This window comes from Mus pahari, chromosome 3 (assembly GCF_900095145.1).
Source record: "Mus pahari chromosome 3, PAHARI_EIJ_v1.1, whole genome shotgun sequence".
In the NCBI taxonomy this organism is placed as follows: domain Eukaryota; kingdom Metazoa; phylum Chordata; class Mammalia; order Rodentia; family Muridae; genus Mus; species Mus pahari.
This window is the reverse complement of record NC_034592.1, coordinates 140,993,446-141,008,257: the sequence shown is the minus strand read 5'-3', so window position 1 is coordinate 141,008,257 and position 14,812 is coordinate 140,993,446. Positions and strand designations below refer to the sequence as shown.

General features: G+C 52.8%; 1 protein-coding gene and 1 long non-coding RNA gene across 2 annotated transcripts in view; one reads left to right on the top strand and one right to left on the bottom strand.

Moving 5' to 3' along the window:
• Positions 1-5,180: 5,180 nt before the first annotated feature.
• Slc32a1 (solute carrier family 32 member 1) lies at positions 5,181-10,185 on the bottom strand. The gene is made up of 2 exons (XM_021193131.2): positions 9,306-10,185; positions 5,181-7,116 (listed from the first exon to the last, which is right to left on the bottom strand). Exons 1-2 carry the CDS (start codon positions 9,693-9,695, stop codon positions 5,929-5,931), a joined length of 1,578 nt encoding a protein of 525 aa, XP_021048790.1. The 5' UTR covers positions 9,696-10,185; the 3' UTR covers positions 5,181-5,928.
• Positions 10,186-10,266: 81 nt separating this feature from the next.
• The window catches only part of LOC115063630, a 22,717-nt gene continuing 18,171 nt past the window's right edge, over positions 10,267-14,812 (top strand). The window contains exon 1 of the long non-coding RNA XR_003843492.1: positions 10,267-10,587. This is a non-coding gene — a long non-coding RNA (uncharacterized LOC115063630). The remainder of the gene's footprint in view (positions 10,588-14,812) is intronic.

Sequence of the window (14,812 nt, the reverse complement as noted above, 5' to 3'; positions counted from 1 at the left end):
TGCCCTAGGAATGTTTTCCCACATACTTCACTGGCTGACCACATGTTTGTTTTCCTATTTCAATGTGCTGATAATCTTTCTGTAAACATATAGATCTATCTATTATAAAAACCCATTCAGGTAAATTCTGCATATGAGATCCCTGTTAGTAAAGATACAGTAGGGAACTAAGCAGAGGATATCTGCCCTGGAAGTTTAATATGCTTAAAGATTGTCACCGTGAGCCAGGTGTGGTGGCATACACCTGTAATCACAGCATTCAAGATGTGGAAGAAATGCCAGGCATGGTGGCGCACGCCTTTGATCCTAGTGCTCAGGAGGCAGAGGCAGGCGGATTTCTGAGTTCGAGGCCAGCCTGGTCTACAAAGTGAGTTCCAGGACAGCCAGGGCTATACAGAGAAACCCTGTCTCAAAAAACAAAACAAACAAACAAGCAACAACAACAAAAAAAGATGTGGAAGAATAGGGAGTTTAAAGGTAGAGGTGGCTACAAGCAAGTTTAAGCCAGTCTGGACTAGGTGAGATTCTAGATACTAAACAAACCAGGTGTGGTGGTGCACACCTTTAACCCTATCACAGAGGTGGCAAAAGTAGGGGGATTTCTGTGAGTTCAAAGTCAGGCTGGTGTGTATAATGAATTCCAGGCTAGCCAGGGCTACATAGTGAGACCATGTCAGAGCAAAACAAAATAAAACAAAACGGGACAGTTGCTCTGGACACATTTACCCTCTCCTTTCCTTTCCTCCCATCCACTGATCTAGACACTAATCATTTCACTGGCTCATTTACTATCTTTTCATTGTTCCTTCCATTCACTCATCTACCTACCCAATTTGCTCATCCATCCAACCACTGACACTCATGACAGCACCATCCATCTGTCCATATGTCTGTCTATCCGTCCGTCCATCCATATATCCAGCAGCCCATTGTCTCAGTGTTCCTCACATCAGCAGTCCCAATGATACATCAGGAAGAGGGGAAATAGAGGTGGTTATTGTCTCTGAACTTATAGGTTGGGTAGGGGAGGAGTCCCTGACGTACTTGTCATTTGACCCTTCTTCTTCCAGCCTGGCCCATGCCTCTGAGTAGATATCTCAGGAAAGTAGGGTGCTACTGTGTTAGGTTAAAACCTTGGGTTTTCTTTGTTTCTGGTTTTTTTTCTATTTATTTTCTCCATTAATTGATTAAAAGCCTTGTAAATAAATGTCTTGTCTTAGATTTCCACAAAAGGAAACCCTGAGATGACATCTCAAGCACACCCTGTTTAGGAGGTGATCCCAGGCAGTGCAGGGAGGGAACAGGGACAGAGGGAGTCAAGAAAACTTGTCTGATGAACCAGCAGAGCCCTCTGGAGCATCCTTGTGGGACAGGCCTCAAAGCCACTCCATCAGAGGGCCAGAGACAGGAATCACTAACTGACTCAGTGTTGGGGATAACTCTCTAACTCCAAATTGTGTCTCAGCACACCCTAGCAAGCTTTTCAGGGAGGTCAGCCTGGAGTTCAGGGGCTGGGCGGCATCAGAGTCCTAGGTATGCACAGCTTCCTTCGAGTGAACTTGGGTGCATCCAGGAGATGAAGAGGTGGCATTGACAGTTGTAACAGAGACCACATCTGCCTGGTTGACTGCCGTACTCTGGGGATAACTGTAGCAGGTGCTTCGTCATCAGTAAGTGGTTCCCTGGCATTCCTGAAGCAGGAGATGTGGAGCCCTAGCAATCCCTTTCCTGTGCCCACCCTCGCCGCCGCTTCCCTCCCCAACCCAGGGGCTGCACCTCTCGCCCCTTTATAGCACCCTCAGTTTCTGCCTTGTTTCACCCTACCCCACAGAGCTGGGTCCTCAGCATTGCAGAGTATCTTCTTGGGTGCCTCTGGTGGGGAACTGGTCTCTCTTGTCCCCTTTGAGACCCCACAGCGGTCAGAGGCACCCACAGCATCACTGTGGAGTCCCTTGTTGACTGACAGAAATGTTCAAGCCAGGTCTCTGGAGAGCTTCCTCCTCTCCCAGGCTTTACCTTACACCCAGAGCTGGGAATACAGCTGGAGGCCAAAGTAAAACACTGGCCTCAGGAGCAACATTGAAGAGGAGGTCAAAAAAATGCAAGAAGCAAGTTGCATAGTTCTTTAAAATTGATTTCTGTTTGTTTTGTTTTTATTTGTTTGTTTGCTTTTGGGGTAGAATCTTGCTCTGTAGGCCATGCTAGCCTGGAACTTGAAGTATTCCTGTCTCTGCCTCATAAGTGGTAGGATCACAGATGTGTACCACTTCTGAGTTTTCATTACTTGGGGGGATAGAGGGAGTTGGTGACAGAAACCAGAGCTCAAGTCCTCTCACGCCTGTGCACTAGGAGTTCTATTGATGGAGCCATCTCCCCAACCCTTTTAAAAATAGTTTTAAAGTCAAAAGCAATGCAAAACGAACCCTGCCATCCACAATAGTCTGGTGGTTACAAGTGTGAAGTGTGAAGTAAAGACAGAACCACCTATGGAATTTGCTTTTGCTGTCCCTCACCCCCAGGTCACATCAAGGCCTTCCTACTTAAGAATCAGAGACTGAAGCAGTTGGGCATAGGTGAGCTTGGAAGGCATGGCTTTCAAAGGGCTGCTGGATGGACAGATGTGTGGTGGATGGTGTCGTGGAATGAGCGTCTTTATGTCTAGGAGATAGGTATCCACATGTTGAGTGTAAAATTCTCATTTTGTTTTTGCATTTTAGAAATTGCATAATATTTAACGGGGAAAAACAAAAGAACACTGGAGTGGGGGTAGGGGGGCTCAAGGCTAGCTCCCTGGGGTCAACCCAACCTAACTGGAATGCCTGGATGGATCTCCAGCCTGCCCCACCCTCAACCCCACTCATTTCCAGGACTAAGCTCCTGTCTCCATCAAAGTCCCTCTCTGAATCTTGTCTCTGATCCCCCTCCCAACAGCAAGGTCTGGTTCCCTTTCACTGCTTCATAGTCCCCCTTGGACCTGTTTGGCTCCCTTCATCCATCTAAGGTCCTGGAGCAAGGAGCACGTCAGTCTCTGAGATAGGACGCATCATATAACGAGGTGTCCCATTACAGAGCATCAACTCAGTCTGGCAAAAGCCCACTATTGAAAAGGTGATAATGGGGATACCCACAAAGCACTGGAGGATGGGGGTGGGGTTGAAGACAGAGGTGAGGATGGGGGTGGAGGTGGAGATAGGCTGGGGGAAGAAGCAGTAAGAACTCTGAGGTATGCCCCAAAACATTTACCCAAGTCATAAAGGAGGAAGCCCCCCTTTAGGCTCAGCAGCTTGTGCTCTGGCCACTGGGGAGGTGAGATGGGGTCACTTGTAGACTCTGTAGCTGACCCTCATAGTTCCTCAAGGGCAAAAGTCTGGAACACCAACATACCTCTGCTGATGATAGGGGCAGCTTATTGGAGTCCACACACACACACACACACACACACACACACACACACACACACACGGGAGGGAGGTGCAGGGGGGGCAGGTATTGATACATAGTCTCATCTTCAGCTCAATTCAAAGTTCTCCTGGGTCCCAGACATCTGAGACTAGTACCCCGTGGGTGGCTAGGACTTCTGCTTTTTATTCATGCACATTGGAGAGAAGGGAAGAAATGTGGAGCCGGGTCCCATCTGGCCCACTTTTATCCCAGGAGCCTAAATCCTAATTTGATAATTAGTGACCCTCTCATTAGGGTGTAGCATTCCATTTTGACTCTAGGGTGCTCTCTGCCACCATCAGGATTTGCTCTTGAGGACCTGAGCTCCTGTAAGTTGATCCCAAAGATTGGAGCCAAATCCCACTGGAGGAATGCAAGCAAAAAACCCCCAGAGCTAATGATAATCCCATTCGTCCTTCTGACATAGCTGGCATAGTGGAACAGAATACCACCCTTTATTGCTTTGTCTCGGGCTGCAGTGTAGGCTCTGGGTCTGAGAGCACTCCTGGTCCACTGAGGAGCAGACAGACACACGGTGGGAGGATGGGCAGTCATGCTGTCCTCCCTGGGTTAGTCATGGAGGACCGGAAACAGATCTCTTTGGTTTGTGTTGGGGCCCAAGTGTTCAGCAGTGGTGACGAAGGGAAAGAGAGCGAGGAGGCAGGGAGGGGGACAGGCATCTCAGATGGCCTTCTTAGAGCGGCTTGGCAGCCTTCTTCCTCCTACTCCTGTTCTGTGGTTGTAGAACCACAGGGACTCCAGTTCACCTCCGTCGTAGGTGCATCACAGACCCAGCCCACACGCACACTCATTTACCAAGGTTTTTCTGAGACATAGATACACCTCTTTCCCTTCCCTCGCCTTTCTCCCTCTTCTCTCCCTCTTTCCTACCTCCCCCATTGCAGAGAATAGCACCTCGATTCCACAGTAGATTCACTCTAAAAGCCCGTGCCTAGATGATGACTCCTCCCACAGTGGGGGCGGGGGACCCTAGAGCGGCGCAGCCCTTTAACTCCCCATAGGGAAAGTGTACCCCGATCTTTCCCAGCAGCCCTAGGGAGAAAGAACCCTCTGAAGGCAGCACAGGAAAACAAAAACACCCAAGACAGTCCCGGGCCGATTCCTTGGATAAACCAGGCAATCATATCCCCAAGCCGCTCAGGGTACAAAATAAGGCCAATGGGCTTGTTGTAAGTGGCCAGTCCCTTTCCCGGGGCTGTATACGCCCCCAGCTGGGGCTTGAGACAGGGTACTTTCGGGTATTAGGTGCTTGCAAAGCAATGGTTTTGGCTCACTGGGGGCCTGGAAAATCCACAACCCTCTCCTTTATTATTCTTTTCAGTTTGCAGTCCCACCGGGAATTTATGCTTTCGGTAGTTTGTTTGTCTGGCTTTCCTTTCTCCCTGAAATCCATGCCCCCCTCCCAACTCGGCCCCTCACCGTAAGCTAAGATTTTGCTCTAACCCCAACAGTCATTTGTTTAGTATATTTGCACCCCCTCCCGCTTTAGGGTTGGAAGCAGAAAGAACTCACCACATTTGCTATGCATCCTCCAGGCGGGGGGCCCTTTAGCTCTTGCATCCTAACATCCCAGAGCGAACCAACTTATTTCTCCCAGGGCCCTTTAACCACAGTTGCTCCTTGCCTCCGCCCTGTCTTCCTTGTCAAGATCTGATGCCCTCCATCACCTGCCTCCCACTTACCACTGCGGTGGGCAGCCGTGAACAGAAGGCCAGAGACGCCTTTGTTTCTTCTTTATTTGCGGATATAATTATTATGCACCGCACTCTAAATTAGAGATAGATTTTTTTTTCTGATATACATTTCATCTTATTCACCACGAGCACACCACACGCACAGTATACAGTTCCACAACCGGATACATTGCACAAGATGAGTTTGGGTTCCTGAAAACCGGCAGGCAAACGGGGCCCCTGCCGCGGCTTCTCCAGAGTGAAGTCGCCCGCCCTAAATGGATTTCCCGGTCAACCTTTCAGGCCACAAGGTTGAAATGTCCAGGGCATGGGGAGCGCTCTTGCTGGAAATGGCTGGACGCTGTAGATTCCAAGCACTGAATGGCTGTGAAATGGCCCCACCCCACCCTCAAGGTCAAGTTTCCAAGCCTGCAAACTTTCCCTCCCTTCCCACCCCCATCGTTGACTGGAGCCAAAATTTGGTGATGGTGGTAGTCGTGGGGTGATCCAGGAAGGACGGAAAATACCCTTCACTAATACGCTCCGCTCCCTCCCCCCAATCAGGGCGATGTGGAATAGAAAGGACGACAGAAACGCAGACGCAGTGGACCTTGGATGTCTATCCCCTCCCTCCCCCACCCGGTCCCGGAATAATCAGCAACTAGGAACCGGAGGTGTTTAAAGCTCGGCCTCCCTAGCGCGACGGCGCAGGGGGCTAGGAGTGGGGGTAGGGGAGGGGATGACGGAGAGTGGGGGTGAGCGGGGAGGGAGCTGGGGGCAGGGAACCCGCCCCCTAGTCCTCTGCGTTGGTTCGGTAGGCCTCGATGAGGCCCTCGAGTGAATGCACGAAGCCGGACACGCTGCAGATGCCGCCGATGACAAAGATGGCCACATCGAAGAAGACCTGGTGCCACAGCAGCTTGCGCCAGAGAAGGCGCAAGTGGAAGAGGCTGGGCAGCAGGAAGCAGAGGCCGGCGCCTGTGAGGCTGCCCGTGAGGCCCATGAGCAGCGCGAAGTGTGGCACGTAGATGGCCATGAGCAGCGTGAAGACCACCAGCGCGCAGCGCAGCGTCAGCCCCCAGGACTTAAGGCGACCGTCGCCTCCATAGCAGGCGGGGAAGAAGGCGCGACTGCCTTCCTGGAAGAGAGACTTCTCCAGCACTTCGACGGCCGCGAAGAAGGGCAACGGATAGGACAGCAGCGCCTTGGCCACCAGGAAGAGGTTGACCACAGCGCGGATGGAGCCGGGCAGGTTATCCGTGATGACTTCCTTGGTCTCGTCGGCCCAGGTGAGGTAGGCAACGAGCGCGAAGAGACCCTTGAGCACGCAGGCGGCGATGTGTGTCCAGTTCATCATGCAGTGGAATTCGCTGGGCTGCTGCATGTTGCCTTCGAGAGAGGGCAGGAAGATCTGCGACGTGTAGCTAAACACGATGATGCCGATGGAGATGGGAAACTTCTTGACATCGATGTAGAACTTCACCTTCTCCCAGGCCCAGTCACGCGCGCGAGAGAGACAGTAAGCGATGACCAGGATGTTGATGACGAAGTGGGCCAGCGTGCACAGCAGACTGAACTTGGACACGGCCTTGAGATTCTTCAGGAAGGCGCAGGGCAGCAGCACCGCCGTGGCTATGATGGACCAGGACTTCTGCGACACGGGCAGCCCCGGGAAACTGTTGTACATGAGGTTGCCGCTCACCACTACGTACAAGATACACGTCATCACCAGCTCGATGATCTGCGCCACATTGACCACGCGGCCTCCCAGTGTGGGGAATCGAGGAGCACAGCACGCGTTAGCTATGGCCACATACGAGTCCCGCACGCGCACCACCTCCCCGTCTTCGTTCTCCTCGTACAGGCACGCGATGAGGATCTTGCCGGTGTAGCAGCACACCACTGCGGCGAAGATGATGAGGAACAACCCCAGGTAGCCGCCGTGGAGGATGGCGTAGGGTAGGCCCAGCACGAACATGCCCTGTGGTGCAAAGAGGCAACCAGACCCAGGAGCTCAGCTGATCCTCTTGGAAAGGGACCCAGGGGTATAGCCCAAAACTATCGCTAGGGGGCGCTAGATGGAGACAGACTTGTGTCTAAGCCATAGGATGAGAGAATGAGGGTGAATCCCCGTGAAAGGGGCCCTAATGCAGAATCTGAGTGTTAAGTCAGAAGGAAGCCCGGTGCTTGGGGAGGATGGAGGAGGCTAAGGGAAGAGGGGAACGCAGAGATCCTCACAGATGGTTCCTGGGGATACAACCAAAAGAGAGGATGGACAACAGGGGCTAGAAGAAGTGTGGACCCAGAAGGGCGCTTTGCAAAGGTCTGGAGAACTGGACACTGGATTTAAGGTGGACTGAAATTAGATACTCATTAACGAGAAAACCACGACGGTCTAAGGGTCAAACCAGAGGACTTGGGATCCCATAGAGAGGAACCGGCTGAAAACGGAAGAAGGAGGGCACAAAGGAAGAAAATATGCAGACGCTTTGGGTAGTAGGCACAGGGTCTTGGGGAACAGAGAGGAGGTGGAGATATAGGTTTGGAAATAAGAACCCCTAGGATAAGACTGGAGTTGGGAAACCCTAAAAAGAGTATTAAGTGGGATCTGCAGAGAGGATCAGAATAGAGACCCTTCCAACCCACAAGTCCGACGCTGCGGGACGCCTAAACCAGCAGGTCTCTAGAAACCGAGGAGAGGGGAGGGCCAAAAGCTGCGCAATAGGGTTTCTAATTTACATGGGGGAAGAAAAGCTAACGAAATATAGGATTTCCGGAGGCCTGCCAAACTCCAGCTTACCGCCCCACCTTTCTCTGAGCTACAGAACAGAACCTTGAAAGGCCCAAGGAGAATCACCCCACAAGAGTAAAGGCCTTTCAGACTCCAGTCCTGTCCTGCATTCTGCCAAGACTATCTCAGCAGCACCCGGAGCTGGAAGTACCACGGGATCAGACTCCTTGGTATCCCGCTGAGTTTATGGTCCAGAAAAACTCAACAGTCGCCTTCCATCCCTAAGAAACCTATGTTCTCTGTCGTAACGATTCAACACTCCAGAGATGCTAGGGAGCCAAGACACAGAGCCCCAGAGCGCCCAGAAACGAGGCCTCTTCCCTCCCAGAAGTTGGAACCCACCAACCCTTGCCAGCCTCCGGGGTCGTTTTGTGAGTTCCAAATCCTTCAGCGGAGGAGTGCCATGTTCCTGATGGGAACGGGATTGGGATAGGGGTTGGGATTAGAGGTTATAGGTGGCGGCCTAGGGATTAGAGGTTGTAGGTTTGAAGGCCTAGGACCGTTCTCAGTCTCTGGAGCTGCTTGGCCCGCTGTGGAGGAGGTGCTCAGGCTTCTGCGGTGCAGCCGGGATTTCAGACAAGAGGAGCTAGTCTGCGCAGCTTCGTATCGCGGAGTCCCTCTACCATAGACATTCCTATGTACCCGCCTGTATCTGTATGTCTCCAAACAGCTGCACCAGCCAAGTGGGTGCTGTCCGCCTGTGTGTGTGTGTGTGTGTGTGTGTGTGTGTGTGCGCGCGCGCGCGCGCACGAGTTAAGATTAAGCTAATGCAGAGGCACTTGATGTGTAAAGGTATTGTTGCTATTGCAATATCTTGTGGTATAGTCAAGTGCATTTAGGGTAAGCCTGCGAACTTTAAATAGATGCACGTCATATGCCTGTTTGTTAGTGAGGAAGGGGACTGTGGGTACGTGTCTCACCCTGTCCGCGTGCGCGACTTCTGTATGTGTCAGGAGGAGGAGACTCCCCTCAGCTCATTCTCCCTGTCCTCCGAAAATGCAGCTGGGACTCCATTCTGGAGCTCAAGGCTAACTCTCCAGATCCTGATTTTCTTTCTCCTTCATTCTTCCCCCACCCCGACCCCCGCCCTTCCCCATGTCTCTGGCTTTTGCAGGGTCTTTGGATTTGTGACCCTCCCCCGCCCCCACCCCAAACCTCAGCCAGGCTGTCCTGTAGCAGGGACAGTAAGAGAGTGAATCTGAGCAGAACACCGCCTGGGGGCGTAGATCCCTATGGCTACGAAGGTCAGAGAAGGGGACATAAATTATCCAGTCCTGGGAGAAGGTGGCATTGAAACCCAGACCTCTGCGGGGTTCGTGTGGAGGCAGAGCCTGGTAAGGTTGGGGTGATGCAAGCAGATTTGGGGATCCCGCGCTCACCTGAATGGCATTTGTCACGTTCCAGCCTGCTTCCCACGCCGTGATCTTGGGCTTGTCGTGACCCCCGAACTCCCCACCAGCTCCCACGGCCTGGTCCTTGGAGCCCGAGGGTGGCAGGGGAGCGCCGCCGCGCTGATAATGAATGTCTCCCTCGACGGGAGCTTCTGCGCCCTCGTCTCCGCAGGGCTCGCCTTCCGATTTCAGGATGTCCATCTGCAGGCCCTGGCGATGCTCAAAGTCGAGATCGTCGCAGTGCGCGAAGCCCACCGCCTCCTCATCGGTGGCCGCCTGAAACCCCATCCTGGCAAACATGCCGCTCACCTTGGCCTGGGACTTGTTGGACACGGAGGTGGCCACATTGGTCAGCTTGCTGCGGAGCAGGGTGGCCATGGCGGCGGCGGGGCGGGAGAAAAGGACAGAAGGGTCTGGGAACGCGGCGGGCGCGCGTCAAGACAGTGAGGACCGCTATCTCAGCTGGGTCTCGGCGCCGCGCCCCAGGGCGCTCTGGCTCATGACCCTTGCACCTGACGTTCGAGGCTGGTCCCGGTCACGACAGTCTGGCTCTTGGTGGGACCGGCCCGAGAGGCGACAAGTGCACTGCAGAGCTGGTGCGGGTGCCGGCTGGGCTGCGGAGGGCGGCGGCGACGGCAGCGTCAGAACAGCTACGCGAGGCTGGCGCGGCGCCCCCACGCGGGCGCAGCCCAATGCGCTCGCACCCCTCGGAGTCAGGCGGTGCGTGGGCGGAGGGCGGCGAGTGGGAGATGCTGTCCAGACCAGGGGGCGTGAGGTGGGGAGGTCGGGACCAGGGAAAGGGGGCACAGAAGGTTTCGGAAGTGCGACAGAGGCTTGAAGAGGTGTACCCTTGGGAGATCTGTGGGAAGGAGCGCGCGAAGGGGTGGGGGCCCCCCAAGTGCTGCATTTCTGGAGGAGGTGCTAAACAGACGTCCTGGCCCGTCCCACCTTGCTGCCACCACGAGGAGGGAGGAGTTCGGTGTGGGCTGGTTCTCGAAGGTCCCCACCCTCGGAACTATCTTCCAGAGTCCCGGAGCTGTGCGGGCCCCGGATCCTCTGGCTAACCTTCCGGATGACCAACAGGACAGGCTGGTGAGAGTCTCTAGTTGAGCTAGGCCGGCCGGTCGGTCGTCTGTTTGTGTCTCTGCCATCCATCACTTGTTCTGCAAATCCATCCTGATGACAGAAGTGACTGTCTTGGATTACTTCTGAAGAAGGTCAGCCCTAGGTTGAGCCATCTGAGCTGTTTCTGCCGTCCAGGGATGCCGTGGTAAGAGCTGGTGCCTCACCATCAACTGCTCTCGAGATGCGCGCAGAGTGGAGGGGAAAGACCAGCTTTTAGGTCTCTCTCTCTCTCTCTCTCTCTCTCTCTCTCTCTCTCTCTCTCTCTCTCTGAGGGATTCTGAGGACGCCCCCTCGCCCCCTCGGCAAGCAAATGCTTATCTGAGAAGGTCAGGATAGACGAAAGGCGAGCTGACAGCCTTGCGGACCGGAGCTCAGAAACACCGGTGCGCTCGGCCAGGCTGGGATCGCCGCCCCCCGCCCCGCCCCCGCAACTGCGAGAGCTTGGATGTTTCTGTTGAGTGTCGTGCGAGTGCGCGCGGGCACGAAGACGAAAGAGATCCAGAGACAAAGACATCGCATTAGATACAGCTGTGGGTTGGCGCTGTGTGAACTCTGAGCGGGAGCTTTGGTAACCGTGCGTGCGTATTCCGTGTGTGGTTTGCTGCGCAGCCAGTTTCATCGCCGAACTGGAGCTTCTGAATGGAGTTGCCTGAGTACGTGCTGGCGTGCGCCCCTTTGTAGTCTCCGTGAGGTATGGGTCAGCTGCGGCTGCTTTCGGTGGGTCCCTGTCTACGTCTCCAACTGGGTTCTCTCTCAAACTCCTAAGCAGCAAACCACGAGATGGGACCAGCAGCAGTCCCAGCCTAGATGAAGGAAAAGCATCGTCGTCACTGGGCCTAAGAAAGCTGACAGAAATGAAAACGACTCCCGCTCCTTTTCTCCCCTCAGGAGACTCTGTCTCACTGGGAACCCCAGTCCCTACCTCCCCTGCGGTATTTTTAGATTAGCTCAGGTCAGTGCACAAGTAGGGCGGCCTGAGGGCTTTGACCAGCGAGTAGGAGCTGCCAGGACAAGATGGGCTACCCTTAGTCCCTCCCCCTTCACCTCAAGCACTCAGTCTCTGGAAGAGGTCTCTATCCCAGGTAGGGGAGCTTCCTACAACAGAGTGGTCTTCATCACTCGCCATCATCCCTTCCTTCACATGCCCACTGCAAAACCCCCACCTCCTGCTAAACCATGACCAAAACCCTTCTCCCCAGCATGTCACCCTCAGGCCCTTGATAGAAGCAAAGGCAGTAAACACAGGCACCTCACCTTCCCAAGAGGCTTTGGACAGAAGAGAATCTCCACCCCAGAGCTTCCTCCAGACAAGGGTTTCCATCCCCTTCACTGCCCTCCTTTCCTGGAGGAATTCCTTTGCCCACCTGACATACGTATAAGAGAGACCTGGTACCCCTCCACACCTTAAGATGGCCTTGGATGCCTTCTTTGACAAGAAGGTCCTAAGTACATAAACTTCTCCTTCCTTTGCCTTACAGTGCTTTTGTTATAGGAAGCAGGACGGGATGTAGGGTCCTCTCATCAGTGAGAAATGGGCCATTTATGTATCCACTTTTTACCACCCTAACTGTGCGTGGCTATTCTGTTGGAATTACCAGAGCAAGTGTAGCCGCCTCCTGCACTCCTTACCTCCAATTCTTGGCTCTGGGAGACCCAGTTCTGAGAGATCACTTGATTTATCCTGTCTTCCATCTTCAAATATCCTGACTGGGCCTCTTTTTATTCCTAATTTTACAGATAAGCAAACCCACAAGCCTGCAATGCAATGAGGTGTCCTGCTCAATGTCAGCCAGAACCTGAGAGAAAGCCAGGTTAGAGCCCAGGAAGTTAGATGCTCCCCCCCTACCTACCTTCCTCTATGGAAACCCCACCCCTTCTCCCAGGCTGTTGTTTGGTTTTTGATCTCTCACTGCCCAGGGAGATGAAATCCAAAATCAGATCTCAGTTCCTCTGGTTAAAATGAGCTGTCAGCTATTGGGGAAGGAGCCCCTTCTCCTGCTGTTTACAAGAAATGCCTTTTCCCAAGCTGGAAGTGGCTGTGGCCAGATCCCAAACAGCAGAATAATCCTGCTTGCAGCTTCACTGTGAACATATCCCAGCTCTGGGTGCTGGACTCTGTCCCCAATTTCTCTTACCTTCGCTTCTTCACCCCTACCCCGTGAGAGCAGCTTCACGAAATTAGGCAAAGAATCCAAAAGACTTGTGTGTGCAAACCGCTTAATCTGTGTTTTGTACCTAATATGTGGCAGCCATGGTATAATGGTTACCATACCCAACTGCTACTTGTCATTGTTTGTGTGAGGGACAGATGTGTAAACAAGAAGCAAGTGGCTGGGTCTGAGGGGCTGAGCCAATAGGACTAGGATACTTTTTGTCTTAGCCCAACCTATTTCTGTCCCTGCCCCTTCCAGTGCTGATTTGACTTGGAGATAGGGGGATGATGGTCAGAGAGGACCAAGGATGTGAGACCTGGGAGGTGGCCTCAGGAGGCCAAAACATTAAACTAGTTGAAGATGAGTTAGGCTGTGCTTTGGTGAAACCAACTCTATGACCCTTAGTAGAAATATAGCATATACACATACATGCTTTCACACACACACACACACACACACACACACACACACACACACACACACAGACAAACCAAGGGGCAGAGACACGGAGAAATGGGGACCAATCTATAGCTTCAAGTACATTGGGAGATTCATACAGATTGACAGAACTATATAGAGACCAAAGACAGCCCAGCACACAGACAATGCAAGATTCGTACTGAGACTGGCCACGGTACAAAGAAACCAGACATGAAGAATTCCTTTTCACAGACAGACAAACAAGGTCAGACACACATCAACACAAGGATAGAAACATACATGGAGAATCATACACCAGTAGGCTCCCAGACATGAGGACAGGAACGCACATGATTCATTCACACTGAGAACAACACTCAGGAACATCCTTACTTGATCACTGATTGTGAAGAGTGGAGAACAAAGGAGAGGGAGCAGAAAGACAAAAAGAAACAAGAAGAGAAAGAGACTGCCAGGCAGAGCCAGCAGAACACAGAATAGGGGAAGAGGCAAAGATGCCTCAGCTTTTCCCTCTGGCTAAGAAATGGGGAGGGAGAACTAAAGGGAGAGAGCTGGAGTGGAGCTGCCCAGTCTGGGAGTGGGCATCTCCTTCTAGGGTCACCATGGGGTCCTACTGCCTTGGGGGAGCTGGGGCTTCCCGACAGAGTGTAGATGGGGACCCCCAGGACCCCTGGGATTCAGGGACTATGGATCAGGATTCTGGGGTCCAGATAAGACATATCTGTTTTCCTGATGCATGAGCACCAGCAGTCGTCACTGAAGCCTTTCTGTATCCAGGGAGTTAAATGCCTGCCTGGCAGAGATGGAAGCCACTTTGGGGGAAGAGGTAGGGTTAAATAGAACTGGGCTTATCTCCCGGAGCAGGCAGTGACATGGGGGAGGGGGACCCGGAGCCCTTGAATTAATGGCCTGAAAAGCAGTTATCATGAGCGCCATTTCGGGGCTGAATGATCACAGACAGACCCCTCTCCCTGCCCCCAGTGTGGCTCAGAGCCTTCCTTTGCCTTTTCCTGCTGAGGGGGGCAGGCTCTGATACCCTGGGGTGGAAGCATTCTGAGGTTTTTTTGTTTGTTTGTTTTTTGTTTTTTGTTTGTTTTTTTTTAACAGCAGGAAGAAATCATGTGGTCTTGCCCAACAGCAGAACCCGATTTCCTCATGCTATGTCCACAGGCACAAAGGACAGGGCAGAGAGCCAGAAGGAGGGTTCCAAGTGGGAAGTATCCGCATGGAATAAAGATCCAGATTCTGCACACAGTGGGGCAAAGGAGAGTTTGTTGGCTCAGGGGAAGACACAGTCAAGTGCATTAGTGACTGTAAACACAGAAGGTTTCCTTGCTGAGGTAGTGATGTAGCTTCTCCTGGAGACATCCAGGTAGATGCTGAATGTCCTTCCAGGGACAGTGCCCAGGGACTACTAGATTTCATGATCACTGGGCTTCTAGGCTCATACTTTCTGTTCTGAGAGCATAGAAGGCAACCAGGGAGCAAGGGACACATGGGCACAGTCCTTAGTCTTGGAAGCCCTTAAAGCCACAGGAAGCTGCATGGAATTAAAGGAAGGACCCTGCACCCACTTGGTGGATTAGACCCATGATGTTCTCCTGTGTGAAAATATAGACCTTCCGTGTGTGTGTGTGTGTGTGTGTGTGTGTGTGTGTCTGCGTCTGGTCTAATGGCCTAAGTCTGGTCCTAAATCCTGAGTTCTATAACTCATGTGGCTTACACACACACACACACACACACACACACACACACACACACACACACACACACACA

Bases quoted from the DNA above. Each gene is read 5' to 3' on its own strand.
- Slc32a1 (XM_021193131.2), bottom strand. From the start codon at position 9,695: ATGGCCACCCTGCTCCGCAGCAAGCTGACCAATGTGGCCACCTCCGTG. The intron at 7,117-9,305 runs GTGAGCGCGGGA...TTTGCACCACAG, and splicing joins ACGTGACAAATGCCATTCAG to GGCATGTTCGTGCTGGGCCT.